This window comes from Hylobates moloch, unplaced genomic scaffold, assembly GCF_009828535.3.
Source record: "Hylobates moloch isolate HMO894 unplaced genomic scaffold, HMol_V3 SCAFFOLD_9, whole genome shotgun sequence".
In the NCBI taxonomy this organism is placed as follows: domain Eukaryota; kingdom Metazoa; phylum Chordata; class Mammalia; order Primates; family Hylobatidae; genus Hylobates; species Hylobates moloch.
Genome location: NW_026652284.1, coordinates 22,305,412 through 22,325,354, shown reverse-complemented (window position 1 = coordinate 22,325,354; position 19,943 = coordinate 22,305,412). Strand labels below are relative to the sequence as shown.

General features: G+C 46.0%; 1 protein-coding gene and 1 long non-coding RNA gene across 4 annotated transcripts in view; one reads left to right on the top strand and one right to left on the bottom strand.

Annotated features, from left to right (window-relative positions):
* Window positions 1–2,099, top strand: part of MYOM3 (myomesin 3) — a 56,428-nt gene extending 54,329 nt beyond the window's left edge. Inside the window, exon 37 of the mRNA XM_032759294.2 lies at window positions 530–2,099. Within this exon, the coding sequence (XP_032615185.1) occupies window positions 530–793 (264 nt within the window). The 3' untranslated portion in view covers window positions 794–2,099. The remainder of the gene's footprint in view (window positions 1–529) is intronic.
* Window positions 1–19,943, bottom strand: part of LOC131384192 (uncharacterized) — a 91,806-nt gene that overhangs the window by 29,934 nt on the left and 41,929 nt on the right. For all 3 annotated transcript variants that reach the window (XR_009214797.1, XR_009214799.1, XR_009214798.1), the window contains exons 2-3: window positions 18,462–18,555; window positions 2,529–2,731 (exon numbers count right to left, since the gene is read on the bottom strand). This is a non-coding gene — a long non-coding RNA (uncharacterized LOC131384192). The remainder of the gene's footprint in view (window positions 1–2,528; window positions 2,732–18,461; window positions 18,556–19,943) is intronic.

Below are 19,943 nucleotides of genomic sequence, written 5' to 3'. Positions count from 1 at the left end.
AGACTCTAATTAGTAAGTATTCCTGTAGAAAGGTTGAGAATGGCCGGGCGCAGTGGCTCACGCCTGTAATCCCAGCACTTTGGGAGGCTGAGGAGGGCAGATCACCTGAGGTCAGGAGTTTAAGACCAGCCTGGCCAGCCTGGCCAACGTGGCAAAACCCCGTCTCTACTAAAAATACAAAAATTAGCTGGGCTTGGTGGCGGGCACCTGTAACCCCAGCTACTCAGGAGGCTGAGGCAGGAGAATCACTTGGTCCCGGGAGGCAGAGGTTGCAGTGAGCCGAGATCGTGCCACTGCACTCCATCCTGGGCAATGGAACGAGACTCCATCTCAAAATGAAATAAAAGGTTGAGGATGAAGGATGTGGGGTTAAAATAAAATCTCTCCCCTTTATAAATTACAATCAAACACATGTACTAAATTATCACAGGGAGCAACCTGAGCTGGGAGCTCTCTGGGGGCAAGAAAATGAGTGCTAAGTTCAAGTTACAAGGAGGTGAGACTGTTCCCTTCCTGTCTTTTCAAACAGACCCTGTGCTTGACTTGCGTCGTCTCAGGAGACCCCACCCCCGAAATCTCTTGGCTGAAGAATGACCAGCCTGTCACCTTCCTTGACCGATACCGCATGGAAGTGAGGGGGACAGAGGTCACCATCACCATTGAAAAGGTCAACAGTGAAGACAGCGGCCGCTACGGCGTCTTCGTCAAGAACAAGTATGGCTCCGAGACGGGCCAGGTCACTATCAGTGTGTTCAAGCACGGGGACGAGCCCAAGGAGCTGAAGAGCATGTGACAGCGTGTGTCCAGGCACAGTCTGAGTCTAGTCTGCATGGACCAGTAGGGACAACCTGTACCAGGGTCACAGCCTGGCACAGGCTACAGGGGTGGGGCAGAAGGAAAGGGGACAAGATAGAACCCAGGATGTGAGGGTGGGGGTGGAGCGGATGCACCAAAGTGGAGAAGCAAAGATCTTTCTGGGGTCCTGAGTGGCTTCCAGGAGAGGGGGATGAACCCTGGACCTGGAGTAGGAGACCCGGATGCACTGGGGCTATCTAACAGTACTGGCATCTGATAGGTGGAGGTCAGGTACGCTGCTAAACACTGTAGCTCCCACCACATAGAATTATCCGACCCCAGATGTCAAAAGTGCCAAGGGTCATGAGCCCTGCCATAAACTGATACATCGCACCCCTCTTTTGGGATCCCATAGTTTCAATTCACATAAGTTCAACAGACATCTGAAGTCTAGCATGTGGGAGGCTGAGGATGGAGATGGGAATACAAAGGCAGCTGGTAAGCAGGCTCCGCTTGCAAAGAGGCCTCAGTCCAGTGGGAGAAACAGACCTGGGCGCAAAACACTCCAGGACAAGAATAAAGCAGGTCCAAGGAAAGTGCCGCCAGTGGTCCAAGGAGGGAGACAGAGTGTCGTCCCAATAGGGGGAGGTAGGGCTTTTAAAACACCTTCATCCAGGCTGGGCGAGGTGGCTCACCGCCTGTAATACCAGTAGTTTGGGAGGCCAAGGCGGGCAGATCACTTGAAGTCAGGAGTTTGAGACCAGCCTGGCCAACATGGCGAAACCCGGTCTCTATTAAAAATACAAAAATTAGCCAGGTGTGGTGGCAGGCGCCTGTAATCCTGGCTATTCAGAAGGCCGAGGTGGGAGAATCCGTTGAACCTGGGAGGTGGAGGTTGTGATGAGCCAAGATTGAGCCAAACAAAGATTAGCAGAATTGGTGTTGGGCCCTGAAACATTAGTCCGATTTTGTAGTGGTAATGGGAGAAGGATATCTCAGGAGCAGGGTCTGGTGGGAGGAAAGGGAAGGAGGAGGCTGAGGCTGCCCAGGTGGCCTTGGATACCAGGCTTGGAGCTGGTAACCTTCAGGGCTTCCAGCACGGGGCCTCTGCCTGGTGTGACAGATACCGACTGGCCTCACTTGATGGATCTCAGTACTGAGCTGGGCATTTCTCTGCCCCCCAACTTTTTTCTTTTTAAAAATAAGATGGGGAGTGTTCATAAAATTATAGATGTTTGTTGTACAATTTTGGAAAACCCTGGAAATTATAGAGAAAATAAACATAATCTATACTCGCAACACCACGAAGTAACACCTGCCTCTGATTTCTGAAATGGCTTCTGAAGGATAAAGTGAGTCACCCCTATTTTTTTTTTTTTTTTTTTTTTTTGAGGCGGAGTCTTGCTCTGCCGCCCAGGCTGGAGTGCAGTGGCGCGATCTCGGCTCACTGCAAGCTCCGCCTCCCGGGTTCACGCCATACTCCTGCCTCAGCCTCTCCGAGTAGCTGGGACTACAGGCGCCTGCCACCACGCCCGGCTGATTTTTTTTATATTTTTAGTAGAGACAGGGTTTCACCGTGGTCTCGATCTCCTGACCTCGTGATCCGCCCGCCTCGGCCTCCCAAAGTGCTGGGATTACAAGCGTGAGCCACCGCGCCCGGCCGTGAGTCACCCCTATATCCCCCACCTCTGCACATATCAAGACGTGGTGGGTAACATCCCCCAGCGGCTCACCTTCCAGGCTGCATGGTGCAGGCAGGCCAGGCGTTTGATGAGACCTCTACAGGGAGCAGCGGGGACCAGGGAGACCTGACTGGAGTTTGGGGAATCACACAGATCTTGGAGGCAAACACCGCTGGTTTGAAGCACCCCTCTACCATCCACTCGCTGTGTGGTCTTGCACAATACTTTTCCTTTTCTGGGCCTCAGTTTCCCATCTGTAAAACCAGAAGGCTGGAAGATCATTTTGAGGGTCCTTCCAATGGACACTAAGTTTTTGTTTTATTTTGTTTTGTTTTTGAGACAAGGCCTGGCTCAGTTGCCCAGGCTGGAGTGCAGTAGCACCATCTCTGCTCACTGCAACTTCTGCCTCCCAGGCTCAAGCGATACTCCCGCCTCAACCTCCTGAGTATCAGAGACTACACACCACCATGCCTGGCTAATTTTTGTATGTTTTTTAGATATGGAGTTTCACCATGTTACTCGAACTCATGAGCTCAAGCGATCTACCTGCCTTGGCCTCCCAAAGTGCTGAGATTAGAGGCATGAGCCACCCTGCCCAGCCAGATTATTTTATTACTTCCCAGAACTTCATCCTCTTTTGCTTTTCTCTTCCTATGAATATGTAGTAAACAAAAGACATCATCCTAGCCCATCCTCCCACTCTTAACACTTCTAACATCAGAGAAAAGTCTTGGTTTCTTTGGTGTGTCAATGAAAATATGTCACAAATTTCAATGACATAGGAAAGCCTGTTGGCCTTGGTGGAACATGACATAAGCATCCCTGTTGGTGCAAATTGCACTTGCACTATAAGAAGCTACAAGCTGCGCTTCGTGGGGCTGGAGATGTTGTGAGCTTTGTGATTGCTGACAAGCCAGTTTGGGGGCAGAAGCCAGTCCCTGGTCTGGTGCATTGGAATCCTTAACATATGAATCATAATTTTTAAAAATTCCTGGTCTGGCTGGGTGTGGTGGCTCATGCCTGTAATCCCAGCATTTTGGGAGGCCGAGGCAGGAGGATCACTTTAGCCTAGGAGTTCAAGACCAGCCTGGGCAGGATGGCGAGACCCTTTCTCAACAAATAATAAAGAGAAACTAGCCAGGCATGGTGGCATGTGCCTGTGGTCTCAGATGCTTGGGAAGCTGAGATAGGAGAATTGCTTGGGCCCAGGAGGTCGAGGCTGCAGTGAGTCATGATGGCACCACTGAGCTTCCAACCTGGGCAACAGAGTGAGACACCATCTCAAAAATTAAAAACAAAAAATCCTGGTCTAATAATTCCAATATACTTGGCATATCTCAGTCTGGTTTTAATGTTTGCTCTGTCTCTTCTGTGTGTTTTACCTTTTAGTATGCCTTGTAATTCGTTGTTAAAAGGCAGGCATGGCATAAAACGAAACTGTTGTAAATAGGCCTTTAGTGATGTGACCGTGAGGTATGAGGGAGGAGAAGCATTCTAGAGTCTACGATTAGGTCTCCGTGAACACTATGTGAATGTATCACCCAAAGTTCATGTGTTAGAACTTAATCCCCAGTGCAACAGTGTTGATTCTTATAAGACATGATGAAGTGATGAGGGCTCTGCCTTCAAGATTGAATTTTTCCTTTTTTTTTTTTTTTTTTTTTGGAGACAAGGTCTCACTCTGTCACCCAGGCTGGAGTGCAGTGGCACGATCTTGGCTCACTGCAACCTCCGCCTCCCAGATTCAAGCGATTCTCCTGCCTCAGCCTTCCAAGTAGCTGGGATTACAGGCATCTGCCACCACACCCAGATAGTATTTGTATTTTTAGTAGAGATAGCATTTCCTCATGTTGGCCAGGCTGGTCTTGAACTCCTGACCTCAAGTGATCCACCTGCCTTGGCCTCCCAAAGTGCTGGAATTACAGGCCTAAGCCGCCACGCCCAGCCATGAGTGAATTATTGATCCATGATGTATCATTATCATGGGAGTGGGTTAGTGATCTTTGGAGTGGTTAATTCTCATGGATTCCTGACAAAAGGATGAGTTTTTCCCCTGCCCCCACACTCTCTCACCATGTGATACCCTCTGCCACAGGATGATGGAGCACAAAGACCCTTGCCAGATATGTTCCCTTAACCTTGGACTTCCCAGCCTCCAGAACGGTAAGAATTAATTTTTTTTTTTTTTTTTTTGAGACAGAGTCTCACTCTGTCGTCCAGGCTTGAAGGCAGTGGCGCACTCTCAGCTCACTGCAAGCTTGGCCTCCCAGGTTCACACCATTCTCCTGCCTCAGCCTCCTGAGTAGCCAGGACTACAGGGGCCTGCCACCACGCCCGGCTAATTTTTTGTATTTTCAGTAGGGACAGGGTTTCACCATGTTAGCCAGGATGGTCTCGATCTCCTGACCTCACGATCCACCTGCCTCAGCCTCCCAAAGTGCTGGGATTACAGGCGTGAGCCACCATGCCTGGCCTTAAATTTCTTTATAAATCACCGAGTCTGGGCTGGTGCGGTGGCTCGCACCTGTAATCCCAGCACTTTGGGAGGCTGAGGCAGGTGGATCACTTGAGGTCAGGAATTGAAGACCAGCCTGGCCAACATGGTGAAATCCCTTCTCCACTAAAGATACAAACATTAGCTGGGCCTGTTGGCACACACCTGTAATCCCAGCTACTCGGGAGCCTGAGGCAGGAGAATTGCTTGAGCCTGGGATGCGGAAGTTGCAGTGAGCCAAGATTGCACCATTGCACTCTGCACTCCAGCCTGGGCGACAGAGTGAGATTCCGTCTCAAAATAAATAGATAAATAAAGAAATCACCCAGTCTGTGGTTTTCTGTTATAGAAACACAACATGGACTAAGAGACACAGAAAATCCCAGCATTTTCAGAAACTCTCCATGGACCTCCCAGCATTCTGGACTCTTCCAGAGAGCCTAGGTAGAGCACACAACTGGAAGGAAGGCTGGCCAGCCAGGCTGATTCCCCTCTACCGGCCACCAGCCACTCCTCCTCCACACCTGTTGGGTCACCTTTCACATCCCAACCAGGATGCAGTCCTTGCCCTAAAGCATTTTTTTTTTTTTTTGAGATGGACCTTCACTCTTGTTGCCCAGGCTGGAGTACAATAGCATGATCTCGGCTCACTGCAACCTCCGCCTCCCAGGTTCAAGCGATTCTCCTGCCTCAGCCTCTCGAGTAGCTGGGATTACAGGCATGTGCCACCATGCCTGGCTAATTTTGTATTTTTAGTAGAGACGGGGGTTTCTCCATGTTGATCAGGCTGGTCTCGAACTCCCGACCTCAGGTGATCCGCCTGCCTCAGCCTCCCAAAGTGCCGGGATTATAGGCTTGAGCCACCGCACCTGGCCGTCCTAAAGCATTAGAACCATTAAACAGATGGGCACAGAAAGCAAAAAGCTGGATGGGAAATGATAGCCTGTGTAATAAGTAACTCTACCCACTCAGCCGCAACCGTGGCTCTAGTGAGATGCTTTCCATACTTAAAAAATTCCAAATAATTTCAAGCAACTTGAATGATATCTCATGCCAAAAATAGTCTCAAAAGAAGCACTCCCCAGAAATCTAGCTAAGAGAGGCCAGATATTTAATTTTCAGCATTTGAGGAAAGTATTACTGCTGGAGCCAGAGGAGCTAAGGAAAAAACAAATTGCATAGCCTGTGAGGAATATGCCTCTTTTCACCTGGGCCTCCAGAAATCCACGTGCGCTGGGATGATTTTTACATCATTGCTTCCTGTCCTAGCAGATCTAAAGAAAGAAAAACGCAGGGCCACACAAAATCCCTTTTATTCTAATTATCAATATTGGAATAAAATAAATATTGGAATAAATATCAAATGTTTCATGGTGAAATGAGTCTTTGGGTTTGCTTTAAAGTACTTTAGTCTAACAAAAAAAGTGGGAGCGGGGAGATAAAGGGAAAAGTTAGGAAAATTGTGATACTTCTTGAGGCTGGGTGATGCGTACCTTGGAGTTCATACTACCATTCTCTCTATGTTTGAATATGTTTGGAATTTTTTCATAATAAAAAACTTCAGAGACCTCATGAGAAACAAATCTTCGGCTGTCTTTTCATACAGGAGTCATACTCGTTATTTATATCTGGCAATTAGTCAAGGATTTTAGATACAGGAAAGTGCGCAGAGTTCCTCTCCTGCAGGCAATTTACACAGCCTGTTATTTTTCAATTGCGCAAGTTAAAATGAATAGGTGCTCGACAAGAAATAATTATCAAGGAACCGCTGCAGTTTTCTTTTAAAAACTTACACATCCAAGGGATTCATTGACTCCACCTTCATTCAACACACACTTTATTGAGATTACTATGTCTCAGGAACCTACAAAATTAAAGCCTGGTGCTGAGACCTAGCTTCCCTTCACCCAATGTATGACCTGATTAAGTTATTTAGCCTGCCTTCCTCTCATCTGTAAAAGGAAGGCTGCTATGAGAATTAGATGAGACGATGCTTGCTTGCCAAGTAACTAGCACAGTACCTGACAGGAACTAAACAAATCATAAATTTCCCCACCCACCCATTCCATGGGGATGTCACAGTCTACTGGGAAAGAGAGAGGTGTCAATCCAACCCCCACAGAATTCAACAGTTCCTTCCTTCTGCACAATTTTGACTGATGATAGTATGAACGCTTCCAGAAACGAAAGCCCACAACCTCACAGGGATTTTTAAAGCAGTATCTGTCGTATTTTTTCAACAACAGAAATTAGAAATGCTTGTTGTAGAAAAATTACATGAGACAGAAGAGAATAAAGAAGAAAAGTAAAAACACCCATAAACCCACCAGCCTGAAAGAAGTACGATGGAAATGAAATGTTAGTTTATCAACTAACCTAATAGATACTCCCACCGATTCCCCATTGCTGCCTCCACTCTAGAGACTGGGATGTTAAATACTCACTTTCCCGGGTTCTCCTGTAGCTGGGGGTGTAGCCATGGGACACAATTCTGGTCAAAGAGAAATAAGCCAACATCTGCTGGGGCACCTTGGTAGGCTCTTGGTGTTCCTGATCAAAGGGACAGACACTGCAGGCACCGTACAAGTCCCCCTCCTCCTTCCTGACTCAAGTGCAGTCATCCTGGAGCTGGGGCAGGCCTCGATTTTCTTTATGGCAGCCCAACCATTAAGAAAAGAGAATCGCAGGCTGGGCACGGTGGCTCATGCCTGTAATCCCAGCACTTTGGGATGCTGAGGCAGGCGGATCACTGGAGGTCAGGAGTTAGAGACCAGCCTGGTCAACATGATGAAACCCCGTCTCCACTAAAAATACAAAAATTAGCCAAGTATGATGGCACACACCTGTAAATCCTAGCTACTCAGGAGGCTGAGGCAGGAGAATTGCTTGAACCTGGGAGGCAGAGGTTGCAGTGAGCTGAGATCGCGCCACTGCTCTCCAGGCTGGATGACATAGCGAGACTCTATCTCAGAAAAAAAAAAAGAAAAGAGAATCGCAGAGATCCAGCCCTGACATCTCCACACTGCTGCCATCAGACCCTCAACCACCACCTCCAGGCTACATATGAGATAAAACCTTTTTTTTTTTTTTTTTGAGATGGAGTTTCATTCTTGTCGCCCAGGCTGGAGTGCAATGGCGTGATCTCAGCTCACTGCAACCTCTGCCTTCCAGGTTCAAGGATTTTTCTGCCTTGGCCTCCCAAGTCGCTGGGATTACAAGCATCCACCACCATGTCCAGCTAATTTTTTGTATTTTTAGTAGAGACAGGATTTCACCATGTGAGCCAGGCTAGTCTTGAACTCCTGGCCTCAAGTGATCTGCCCGCCTCAGCCTCCCAAAGTGTTGAGATTACAGGCGTGAGCCACTGTGCCCAGCCAATGAGAGAAAACTTAACCCAAGTTTAAGCCACCATGAGTTAGGTTTTCTGTTTCTTGGTGCTGAAATCATTCCCAACTCACACAACACGTGTTAGGTGTATTTCAGGCTAAGTTTAACAGAGTTGAGAAATCCTATGAACAATTTTACATTCTGGTTTTGTATATGCCATGACATCATAAGAACTTCCTCACATCATCAAAACATTCAAAAACCCATTTTAGTGTTTACGTTGTAATTACATGTTATTTTCATATTGCTAGAAATTATTTCGAATTTTTCACTCTTAAAACTGGAATGATCATCCTTATACATAAATCTTTGCGTGCATCTCTGAAAAATTCTCTCGGATAGACTCTAGAAGGGGAATTACTAGGTCAAAGAGCATGAATTACTAAATTAAAAGCTATTCAACAGACTAACAGAGGCCAGCAACCAGTGATGGTAACCTGAGTCTTTGCCTTAAACACAGGTCACAAGTTAGTCAATCAAACATGATCAATTTGTGTTAGTCAACACAAATTTTATTTATTTTATATATATATGTGCGCACATATATATAGATATATATGTGTATATATAGATATATATGTGTATACATATATACTGTATACACATATAGATATATATGTGTATACATATATAGGTAAATGTATACATATATATGTACACATATGTATACACATATCGATATATGTATACATATATGTATACATATATGTATACATATATCGATATATGTATACACATATATGTACACATATGTGTATATAGATATAGGTATACATATGTGTGCGTGTACATATATGTATATATGTGTGTGTATATATGTGTGTATGTGTGTATATATATATATATATATATTTTTTTTTTTTTTTTTTTTTTTTTTTTTTTGGAGACAGTTTTGCTCTTGTTGCCCAGGCTGGAGTGCAATGAAGTGATATCTCGGATCACTACAACCTCCACCTCCCCCATTCAAATGATTCTCCTGCCTCAGCCTCCTGATTAGCTGGGATTACAGGTGCCCACCACCATGCCCGGCTAATTTTTGTATTTTTTTTTTTTAGTAGAGATGGGTTTTCACCATGTTGGCCAGAATGGTCTCAAACTCCTAACCTCAGGTGATCTGCCTGCCTTGGCCTCCCAAAGTGTTGGGATTACAGGCATGAGCCACCGCACCTCGCCTATTTATTTATTTTTTGAGACTGGGTCTCACTCTGTCACCCAGGCTGGAGTGCAGTGGTGCAATCTCAGTTCACTGCAGCTACAATCTCCCCAGACTCAGGCAATCCTCCCACCTCAGCCTCCTGGGAAGCTGGGACTACAGGTTGTGCACCACCACGCCCAGCTTAATTTTTGTATTTTTTTGTAGACTTGGGGTTTTGCCACATTGTCCAGGCTGGTCTCAGACTCCTGGGCTCAAGCTATCCATCTGCCTAGGCCTCACAAATGCTGGAGTTATAGGCATGAGCCACCGCGCCTGCCCACAAATTTTGTGAGTAGTTCTTTCACTCCAGGCGCTATGCTAGGCACTGGCAATACAGTGATAAACAAAAAAGACATGGACCCTGCCCACGTCAGAAACGCCGTTTATCCGATGTTTACCCAGAGAGATGGTGGTTGGTTTTTACTGGACCACAGCCAACTAACGAAAGGACAGGCTCACCATAAAGTTATAAAGTGGAAACCAACTGAGAAAAAATGCTCGTGATTCATGTGTAAAATATAAGGCTAACACACTTAATAATCAATTACGATCTAGTCATATTGTGACTGATATACAGTCACCAACAATGATATTGCATGGCTGGGCATAATGGCTCACACTAGTAATCCCAGCACTCTGGAAGATGAGCCCAGGAGTTCAAGACCAGCCTGGGCAACATAGTGAGACCCTGTCTCTAAAAAAAAAAAATTTTAAATTAGCCAGGTGTGGTGGTGCATGTCTGTAGTCCCAGCTACTCAGGAGGCTGAGATGGGAGGATAGCCTGAGTCTGGGGAGGTCGTAGCTGCAGCGAGCTGAGATTGCACTACTGCACTCCAGCCTGGGCAACAGAGTGAGGTCCTGTCTCTCTCTATATATATTTAGAAGCATGGGGGGAAAAAATGGCCGTGCTCAGTGGCTCACACCTGTAATCCTAGCACTTTGGGAGGCTGAGGTGGGCGGATCACTTGAGGCCAGGAGTTGGAGACCAGCCTGGTCAACATGGTGAAACCCCATCTCTATTAAAAATACAAAAATTAGCCAGTCGTGTTGGTGCGTGCCTGTAATTCCAGCTACTCAGAAGGCTGAGGCAGGAGAATTGCTTGAACCCAGGAGGTGGAGTTTGCAGTGAGCCGAGATTATGTCATTACACTCCATCCACCCTGGGTGACAGAGAGGGGAAAAAAAAAAGCAGCAGCATGGAAAAATGTTCAGGATAGGTTTTAAAAGTCAAAAGACAGGCCAAGCACAGTGGCTCACACCTGTAATTCCAGCACCTTGGGAGGTTGAGGCAGGCAGATCACTTGAGCCCAGGAGTTTGAGACCAGCCCAGGCAACATAGTGAGACCGCATCTTAATTTTTTTAAGTAAATAAATAAATATTTTTTAAATAGAAAAGAAAAAAATTTAAATTAAAAACAGGAGAAATTCATCCTGTGCCATTTCCTTCTTCCAAGTATTGTCTCCTCCTGAGAATCTGCCTGCTTTTTTTTTTTAATCTCCAGTGCTTTTCTTTTTTTTTTCCCCCAGAGTTAATAGTTGGAATCTGCCTGGAGATGAGTCTAATTGGATCTTACTTGCCACACCATGAATGGGACTCCTCACTGGGACTTCCTGTCCTGGATTCTGTCTTCAGACACCCCCGCCAGGTGAGAAGTCCACAGAGCCAAGAGGACATGTCACTCAGAGCAGGCCCTCCGGCCCTCCTACTGGGAATTGCCCCGTGGACTTCTGGCGTCTCCCTTCTGACTCATAACACAGATTTTGGATAAGGCAGGGCACCCCTTGCCTCAGCACTCCAGAGAAGCCCAGCAAGCTGGACCTTAAGTGACAACCACAACTGAACAGTTTGAACTCAAGGTCCATTCTTTTCAGTCATCTCAGCAGCAGCAAATTACTGAGCTATGAGGGTGAGTTTATTTTCAAAGGATGGGATTACAGGCATGAGCCACCATGCTTGGCCCAAACCTTCCTGTAGAGGTGTGGGGTGACCACTAAAAGTACTAAAAATAGAATCATTAAAGCTACTTGAGAGGCTGAGGAAGGAGGATTGCTTGAGTTCAGAGGGTCGAGGCTGCAGTGAGCCACGATTGCACCACTGTACTCCAGCCTGGGTGACACAGCAAAATCCTGTCTCAAAAAAAAAAAGAGAGGGAGAGATACTCAATGATGCTTTTCATCTGCAAAATAGAGTGATATAAATAAATCAATAAATAAAGTGGTTAAGTCCAGGTTGCTTTCTGAGGGTGGGAAGGCAACTAAATGCACTTATTTAATATTTGCCTAATAACATAACCTCTGGTCCCTAAAGCAGCCTCAGGGCTAACAGCACAAGACCCAGGGTCAGGCTACATGGGTTCGAAATTCTGCTTGCTTATCCAGGCCTAATCACTTAACCTCTGTGAAACAATACTTTCATCTGCCAAGTGGTGATAACAAATGAGCCTCCCCATTTAGGTGATGTGTGGAGGAGCACATTGCTCTCATTACTATTCAAAGGGTTGGCTGGAGCTGGGCTTTGAGGCAATTCAGCTGCCAGCAGCGCCTTTCCCTGTTCATTCTGAGTCAGAAATGGAAGCGAATACAGTCACGTAGAAGATTACAAAAGCATGCCGCTGGCCAAAATCTCAAGTCTCCCAAGCAGCAGTAACTCCTGCACCGGCTGTCAGCTGGGGTCGAGCCAAGTGGGCAAACGGGCTGGTGGCTCAGAGGAAGTTGCTCCTCCTGACTTTGACCAGATGAGGCGGCTTTCCCAGCTCTAACATCTTTAGTTGCTTCCCACTTGCTTTTGTCACTGACTGCACAGTTTAAGATGTTTAATAAACTTGTCTCATTATCCATCTGGTGCTCACCACATGATACTTTTTCAAATCATTTGTTTATTTCTAGAAAAATAAAAATAACACTTTGACTATCAGAGGTTGCACTAGCAAATCATTTTCATGTATATCTTCCTTATATGCTACCTCATCTGATCTTTACAATTGCCCTTTGGTAGATATTTTACCCAAGAGGGAGCAGAAGATCAAGAAGGTTAAGTAGTTTGCCAGTGATTTGCAGGGCCTCTTTTTATCGTTTTAATATGGCTACTAGAAAATTCAGCTGGGCACAGTGGCTCACGCCTGTAATCCCAGTACTTTGGAAGGGCAAGGAGGGAGGATTGCTTAAGCCTAGGAGCTTGAGATCAGCCCTGGCAACACAGCGAGATCCCTGTCTCTACAAAAATAAAAATAGCTGGGCACAGTGGCACGTGCCTGCAGTTCTAGTAATCAGGAGGCTAAGACAGGAGGATCATTTGAGCCCAGGAGTTCGAGGCTGCAGTGAGCTGTGATCATGCCACTGCACTCCAGCCTGGGTAACAGAGGGACACCCTGTCTCAAAAAAAAAAAAAAAAAAAAAATTAAATTCTATATGTGGCTCTTGTTATATTTCTGTGGGACAGAATCAAGTTAAACTGTTCAATCAACAGAGACATCTGCTGGGCGCTGTGGTTCATGCCTGTAATCCCAGCACTTTGGAAGGCCAAGGCAGGTGGATCACCTGAGGTCAGGAGTTCAACGGCAGCCTGGCCAACATGGCGAAACCCTGTCTCTACTAAAAGTACAAAAATTAGCCGAGTGTGGTGGCGCACGCTATTCTGGAGGCTGAGGCAGGGAGAATCGCTTGAACCTGGGAGGCGGAGGTTGCAGTCAGCTGAGATCGAGCCATTGCACTCCAGCCTAGGTGACAGAGCGAGACTCCATCTCAAAAAATAAATAAATAAATAAATAAATAAATAAATAAATAAATAAATAAAAAATAAATAAATAAATAAATAAATAAATAAATAAATAAATAAATAAATAAAATAGATCTATTTATATATTTACAAGGAAAAGTATCTACTATATACAGTGAATTATTTTTAAAGCCTCTGAATAATATGTATAGACAAGCTTCTCCCCTTACATTTCAATGTCTACAGTCACAGAAAAAAAGAATGTCAACTCTTCCCTCCACCAACAGATGGCATTAGCTATAATGAATGGTCATTGTGAACTACATACAATTCAACAATGTTGCTGTTCTTGTGTCCAAGTAATGTTTCACATATTATCAACCCCATAGTAGCCAAAGAAGAATAAAGCCAGGGAGAATTCTGAACATGCTAATAAGAGGCAAACAATTATATAAGAAACAAACATAGAAATAATATTTACTTCGTGGAGGAGATTGCCACAGTGGGAACAGATTTTTTTTTGTTTTAGAGATGGGGATCTCACTCTGTCACCCAGCCTGGAGTGCAGTGGCACAATCATGGCTCACTGCACCTTTGAACTCCTAGGCTCAAGCAATCCTCCCACCTCAGCCTCCTGAAGAAGCTAGGACTATAAGCGGGTACCATCACACCTGGCTAATTTTAATATTATTATTAATTTTGTAGAGACAGAGTCTTACTGTGTTGCCCAAGCTGGTCTTGAACTCCTGGCCTCAAATGATCCTCTGGCTTCAGCTTCCTAAAGCACTGGGATTATAGGCATGAGCTACTGTGCCCGGCCAGGAACAGTTTTAAAGGACAAAAAAGGCCGGGCACAGTAACTCACGCCTGTAATCCCAGTACTTTGGGAGGCCGAGGCAGGGGGACTGCCTGAAGTCATGAGTTTGAGACCAGTCTGGCCAACATGGTGAAACCCCATCTCTACTAAAAATGCAAAAAAAATTAGCTGGACCTGTTGGCATGCGACTGTAATCCCAGCTACTCAAGAGGCTGAGGCAGGGGAATTGCTTCAACCAGGGAGGCAGAGGTTGCAGTGAACCAAGATAGCACCACTGCCCTCCAGCCTGGGTGACAAAGCAAGACTCTGTCATAAATAAATAAGTAAGTAAATAAATAAATAAATAAATAAATGGACAAAAAGATAAAGCATGTAGCACAGGAAAAGAAAAAGGAAAACAGAATGATAAAATGGAAAAAAAAATCAGTTTATGGCTAAATAATCAGAATCAAAATGGACCTCTATCAGCTTATTTGATAGTACTTCCACTACTACTGGAAGTAAGTAGTGAGGAAGAGTCAAAGTTTAGGCCTGAATTTAGATCAGCCCTCATGAATTCAAGGAGACAGAGGGAGATGAGGCCCAGGACCAAAAGCCCCCCTTCACCCCAGGTCACCCCAGGTCACCCCAGGAACTGTGGCTGCTTCCCTTTGCCTGCCACTCCTCCGAGCACCTCCACAGCCTAAGGTTCCACCTCAACCTCTTAGAAAGAAGAGACCCTGAGATCAGGTAGTCTTGCTACACTGATCCCACAGCCTGGGGGTTGAAGAAGAAGGAAGAGTGACAGATGTTCCTGCTTGCTTCACCCTTGCGAGCTTTTGTATTGCCAATGTCAGTCACCCCACAAATACCTGATCCTGAAGAAAGTGAAGGTTTGTCCTAAAAGGACTCCAGCAAAAGGCAAGGCAGAATCAAACCAAAACAAACAGGTCCTGGTCAAGCAGGCAGTTATCCAAATATATCCAAAAAATCTAAATATGTCAATACATTTAAAAAAACTAGCTGGGCCGGGCGCGGTGGCTCACGCTTGTAATCCCAGCACTTTGGGAGGCCGAGGTGGGTGGATCACGAGGTCAGGAGATCGAGACCACGGTGAAACCCCGTTTCTACTAAAAATACAAAAAATTAGCCGGGCGCGGTGGCGGGTGCCTGTAGTCCCAGCTACTCCGGAGGCTGAGGCAGGAGAATGGCATGAACCCGGGAGGCAGAGCTTGCAGTGAGCCAAGATCGCGCCACTGCACTGCAGCCTGGGCGACAGAGCGAGACTCCATCTCAAAAAAAAAAAAAAAAAAAAAAAAAACTAGCTGTGCGTGGTGGCTCACGCCTATAATCCCAGCACTTTGGGAGGCTGAGGCAGGCAAATCTCAAGGTCAGGTGTTCGAGACCAGCCTGGCCAACATGGTGAAACCCCATCTCTACTAAAAACGGAAAAAAATTAGCCAGGTGTAGTGGCGGGCACCTGTAATCTCAGCTACTCAGCAGGCTGAGGCAAGAGAATAGCTTGAACCTGGGATGCGGAGGTTGCAGTGAGCCAAGATCACTTCACTGCACTCCAGCCTGGGCAACAGAACGAGACTCCGTCTCAAAAAAAAAAAAAAAAAACAAAAACAAAAAAAAAACACTTTCTTCCAGACTGTCTACCATCCCCATCACAGCCCTCTACCCCAGGCACAACTACCTACCTCCCAGACACAGGTTTAAGACAGCCTTAATCTGGCTGAGTGAATTGACTCACACCTATATAGTCCCAGCACTTTGGGAGGTCAAGGCAGGAGGATCACTTGAGCCCAGGAGTTCGAGACTAGCCTGGGCAACATAGAGAGACCTTATCTTTACAAATAAAAAAATAAAAAAGAAATGGTTTTTTTTAATAGCGCGGTGGCTCACGCCTGTAATCCTAGCACTTTGGGAGGCAAAGGTGGGTAGATTGCTAGAGCTCAGGAGTTCAAGACCAGCCTGGACAATACGGTGAAACCCTGTCTCTACTAAAAATACAAAAATGTAGCCAGACATGGTGGCACAAGCCTGTAGTCCCAGCTACTCAGGAGGCTGAGGTGTGAGAATCGCTTGTACCCAGGAGATGGAAGTGAGCCTAGATCGCGCCACTTCACTCCAGCCTGGGTAACAGCGAGACGCTGTCTCCAAAAAAAAAAAAAAAATAGCCAGGCATGGTGGTGCACACCTGTAATCCCAGCTACTCAGGAGGTTGAGGCAAAAAGGATTGCTTAAGCCCAGGAGGTTGAGGCTGCTGTGAACTGTGTCTGTGCCACTGCACTGTAGCCTGGGCAACAGAGTAAACTCTGTCTCTAAAAAGAAAAAGAAAGAAAGAAAAGACAACTTCAATCAGGGAGGAAGTAGAGGCAAAGAGAAGAAGGATGGCCTCATTTTTATTTTCTGTTGGTTCTGGAATCTGTTTCCCTCTGGCTTCCACAGTTTCTCCCCAGTTGACTTTAAGGAAAGGAGGTAGCAATCCAAACCGGTTCATCGTCTAAAATGTGGGGGCTCACTGCTTCTTTTAAAATCAAGGTTGAAGTATAATTTACATACATAAAAATGCACAGGTCTTGAGTGTACAGTTTGATGAGTTTTGACAAACATATGCAACAGTGAAACCAATATCCCCAACAAGATTTAGGCCATTTTAATCAACCCAAACGTTTCCTCCATGCCACACACCAGTCAATCCCCTTCAGAGGCAACCATTGTTCTAATTTTCACAACCACAAATTAGTTTCTACCTGTCCTCGCACTTCATATGAAAGGAATCACTCAGTACTGCTCTCTTGTATCTTGCTTCTTTCACCCAATCTTTTTTTTTTTTTTTACACAGGGTCTCACTCTAGTGCCCAGGCTGGAGTGCAGTGGCGAAATCGAGGCTCACTGCAACCTCCGCCTCCTGAGTTCAAGCAATTCTCCTGCCTCAGCCTCCCGAGTAGCTGGGATTACAGGTGCCCGCCACCATGCCCGGCTAATTTTTATATTTTTAGTAGAGATGGGGTTTTACCATGTTGGCCAGGCTGGTCTCGAACTCCTGACGTCAGGTGATCTGCCCTCCTCGGCCTCCCAAAGTGCTGGGATTATAGGTGTGAACCACTACACCCAGCCTAAATCCTAAAAGTATTTTAAAATCTAAAAATATGGGAGGCCAAGGCAGGTGGATCACTTGAGCCCATTAGTTCAAGACTAGCCTGGGCAGCATAGTAAGACCTCATCTGTGCTAAAAAAAAAAAAAAAAATTTAACTTTTTAAAAAATGGCAAGTAACACTGGTGTCTGTAAAAAGAAGAAATCTAAAAATAAAAAAGTTTACTTTCAAAGAAAGGTTGGAGGTGGCTAAACAGATCTAGCTAAAGCCCTTGTGTCAGGTAAGTATCATTTGCTTCTGGGGAACCCCAATTCTTTTAGCATGTACCTCACTCCACTTACCTGGAAAACAATCTGGAGCAACAATGCTTGACCTCAACCCAAAGTTATAGAAGGAAACATAATTGACTTCAAATAATATAGCAAACTTTAAGTCCACATATAAAAATTGACTGTTGTCCAGACACAGTGGCTCACACCTATAATCCCAGCACTTTGGGAGGCCGAGGTGGGAGGGTCACTTGAGTCTAGAAGTTGGAGACCAGCCTGGGCAACATAGCAAGACCCTATCTCAACAAAAAATTTTTTTAAATTAAGCGAGTATGGTGGCGGGAGCCTGCAGTCCCAGCTACTTGGGAGGCTGAAGTAGGTGTATTGCATGAGCCCAGGAGATCAAAGCTACAGTGAATCGTGATCATGCCACTGCACTTCAGCCTGGGCAACAAAGCAAAGACCCTGTTTCAATTTTTTTTTTTTTTTTTTTTTTTTTTTGAGACAGAGTCTTGCTCTGTCGCCCAGGCTGGAGTGCAGTGGCGCGATCTTGGCTCACTGCAAGCTCCGCCTCCCAGGTTCACGCCATTCTCCTGCCTCAGCCTCCCAAGTAGCTGGGACTACAGGCGCCCACCAACATACCCAGCTAATTTTTTCTATTTTTTAGTAGAGACAGGGTTTCACTGTGTTAGCCAGGACGGTCTCCATCTCCTGACCTCATGATCCACCCGCCTCGGCCTCCCAAAGTGCTGGGATTACAGGCGTGAGCCTCTGCACCCGGCCTCAAAAAATTTATATAAATTTACTGTCACTCAAAATCTAAGTTTGAAATTCACTCTTGGTCACTAAAGGGGCAGGTGCAGAGTTTTTCTGTCCTGGGTCCTCAGCCTCGTGCCCCATTTCTAGCTCTCTTCCCTGCCCCTCTGCCACCCCACTCCTACCCCTGGATGGGACTGCTGCTGTGGAATATGCTTTCTCAATTTCCCAAAAGTCTGAGGTTATCCAGAGAGCCCCCTTACTTACTTAGCAAGTATAGGAGAAGCCTTGCAAATCATTTTTCATTTGCTAGAATTTTCTTTTCATCATTTTTTCTCCTCTCAAAAGGAAACTTTCCATCCTGCAGGAAGAACACAAAATAATTATCTCATTCAAGAGGTCTATGATAATGACTGTGATAAATGGTCCCAATAAAGAGATTCTTGGGTGAACAGGGATCTCCAAGCATTGCCACGATAGTACACAGAGAGTTGTATCTGTGGTTTATGTACACAAATAAGTTCTGATCGACAGAAGACTGTGGACTCAACAGCTGACATGTAAAAGAGTAGGATGAGGCCAGGCGCGGTGGCTCACGCCTATAATCCCAGCACTTTGGGAGGCCAAGGTGGGCAGATCACCTGAGGTCAGGAATTCAAGACCAGCCTGACCAACATGGTGAAACCCCATCACTACTAAAAATACAAAACTAGCCAGGTGTGGTGGCGCCTGTCTATAATCCCAGCTACTTGGGAGGCTGAGGCAGGAGAATCACTTGAACCTAGGAGGCTGAAGTTGCAGTGAGCTGAGATCATGCCATTGCACTCCAGCCTGGGCTACAAGGTGAAACTCCATCTCAAAAAAAGAAAAAAAAAAAAAAAAAACAAGAGCAGAATGCCAAATGAGCAGGATGCCTCCTTTCTGGGTCTCCTGCCCGCCTTGTATGTCTGCAGGACTACTGGGGGAGGTGACTCCCATGCTCTCTGCCCACATCAATTTGCTTCAGGCTGTACACTTGGCTGTCTCTCTTGGACAAAAACCACCAGGTGCCCCAGTTGTGGTCCCTAATATATCCTCAATGCTGGCCAGACCACTCCTGCTCATTGGTCACCGCTCCACCCTGTCACCTTCACCTGATTGGATACCAGTTCTCCTCTGATTCACCCCTCACGCAGGCTGCAGCTTTGAGTTGCCCAGGAGGGCCATTGCTAACCCCTGAGCAACTGTCAAAGAAAAACAAGCCAGACACTAGTTAAAGCAATGAAAACAGATTATATGCAGTAATAAGGGGCAGTAGGGAAAAGAGCTGAGCTCTCTTCTGGTTTACCCAGAGGTGACAGCATTTTAAAGGGAGAATGGGAGTGGGAGTGGGAGTGGGAGGAGGCAAGCATGGACTAAAGGGAAAAATGATCAAGTGAAAATGCAGTCGGCCAGCTGTGTCTGCTAGCTGGTGATCAACAAGGTTGGGATTCCGTCCTCCCACAGAGACTGGGAGACAGAGGCCCTCGTGATAATCACATTTCAAAGGAATGGCTTTCAGGTCTTTGAGAAAGGTAAGTTGTAGGAGATACACACACATCTCAAAGGGACAGAGGAAGGAGTCACAACAGGAAGCCCTTTTCATGAATGCTTTGCGAAAGGGAGGTCAGGGGTCTATGTTAAGTGCTGGCTGCAACAAACAGTTAATTCTTTTGACAGCCAGGAATTTAAAGGGGGGGCTGGATGGTCCCAGAGATGCCACCTTAGGCT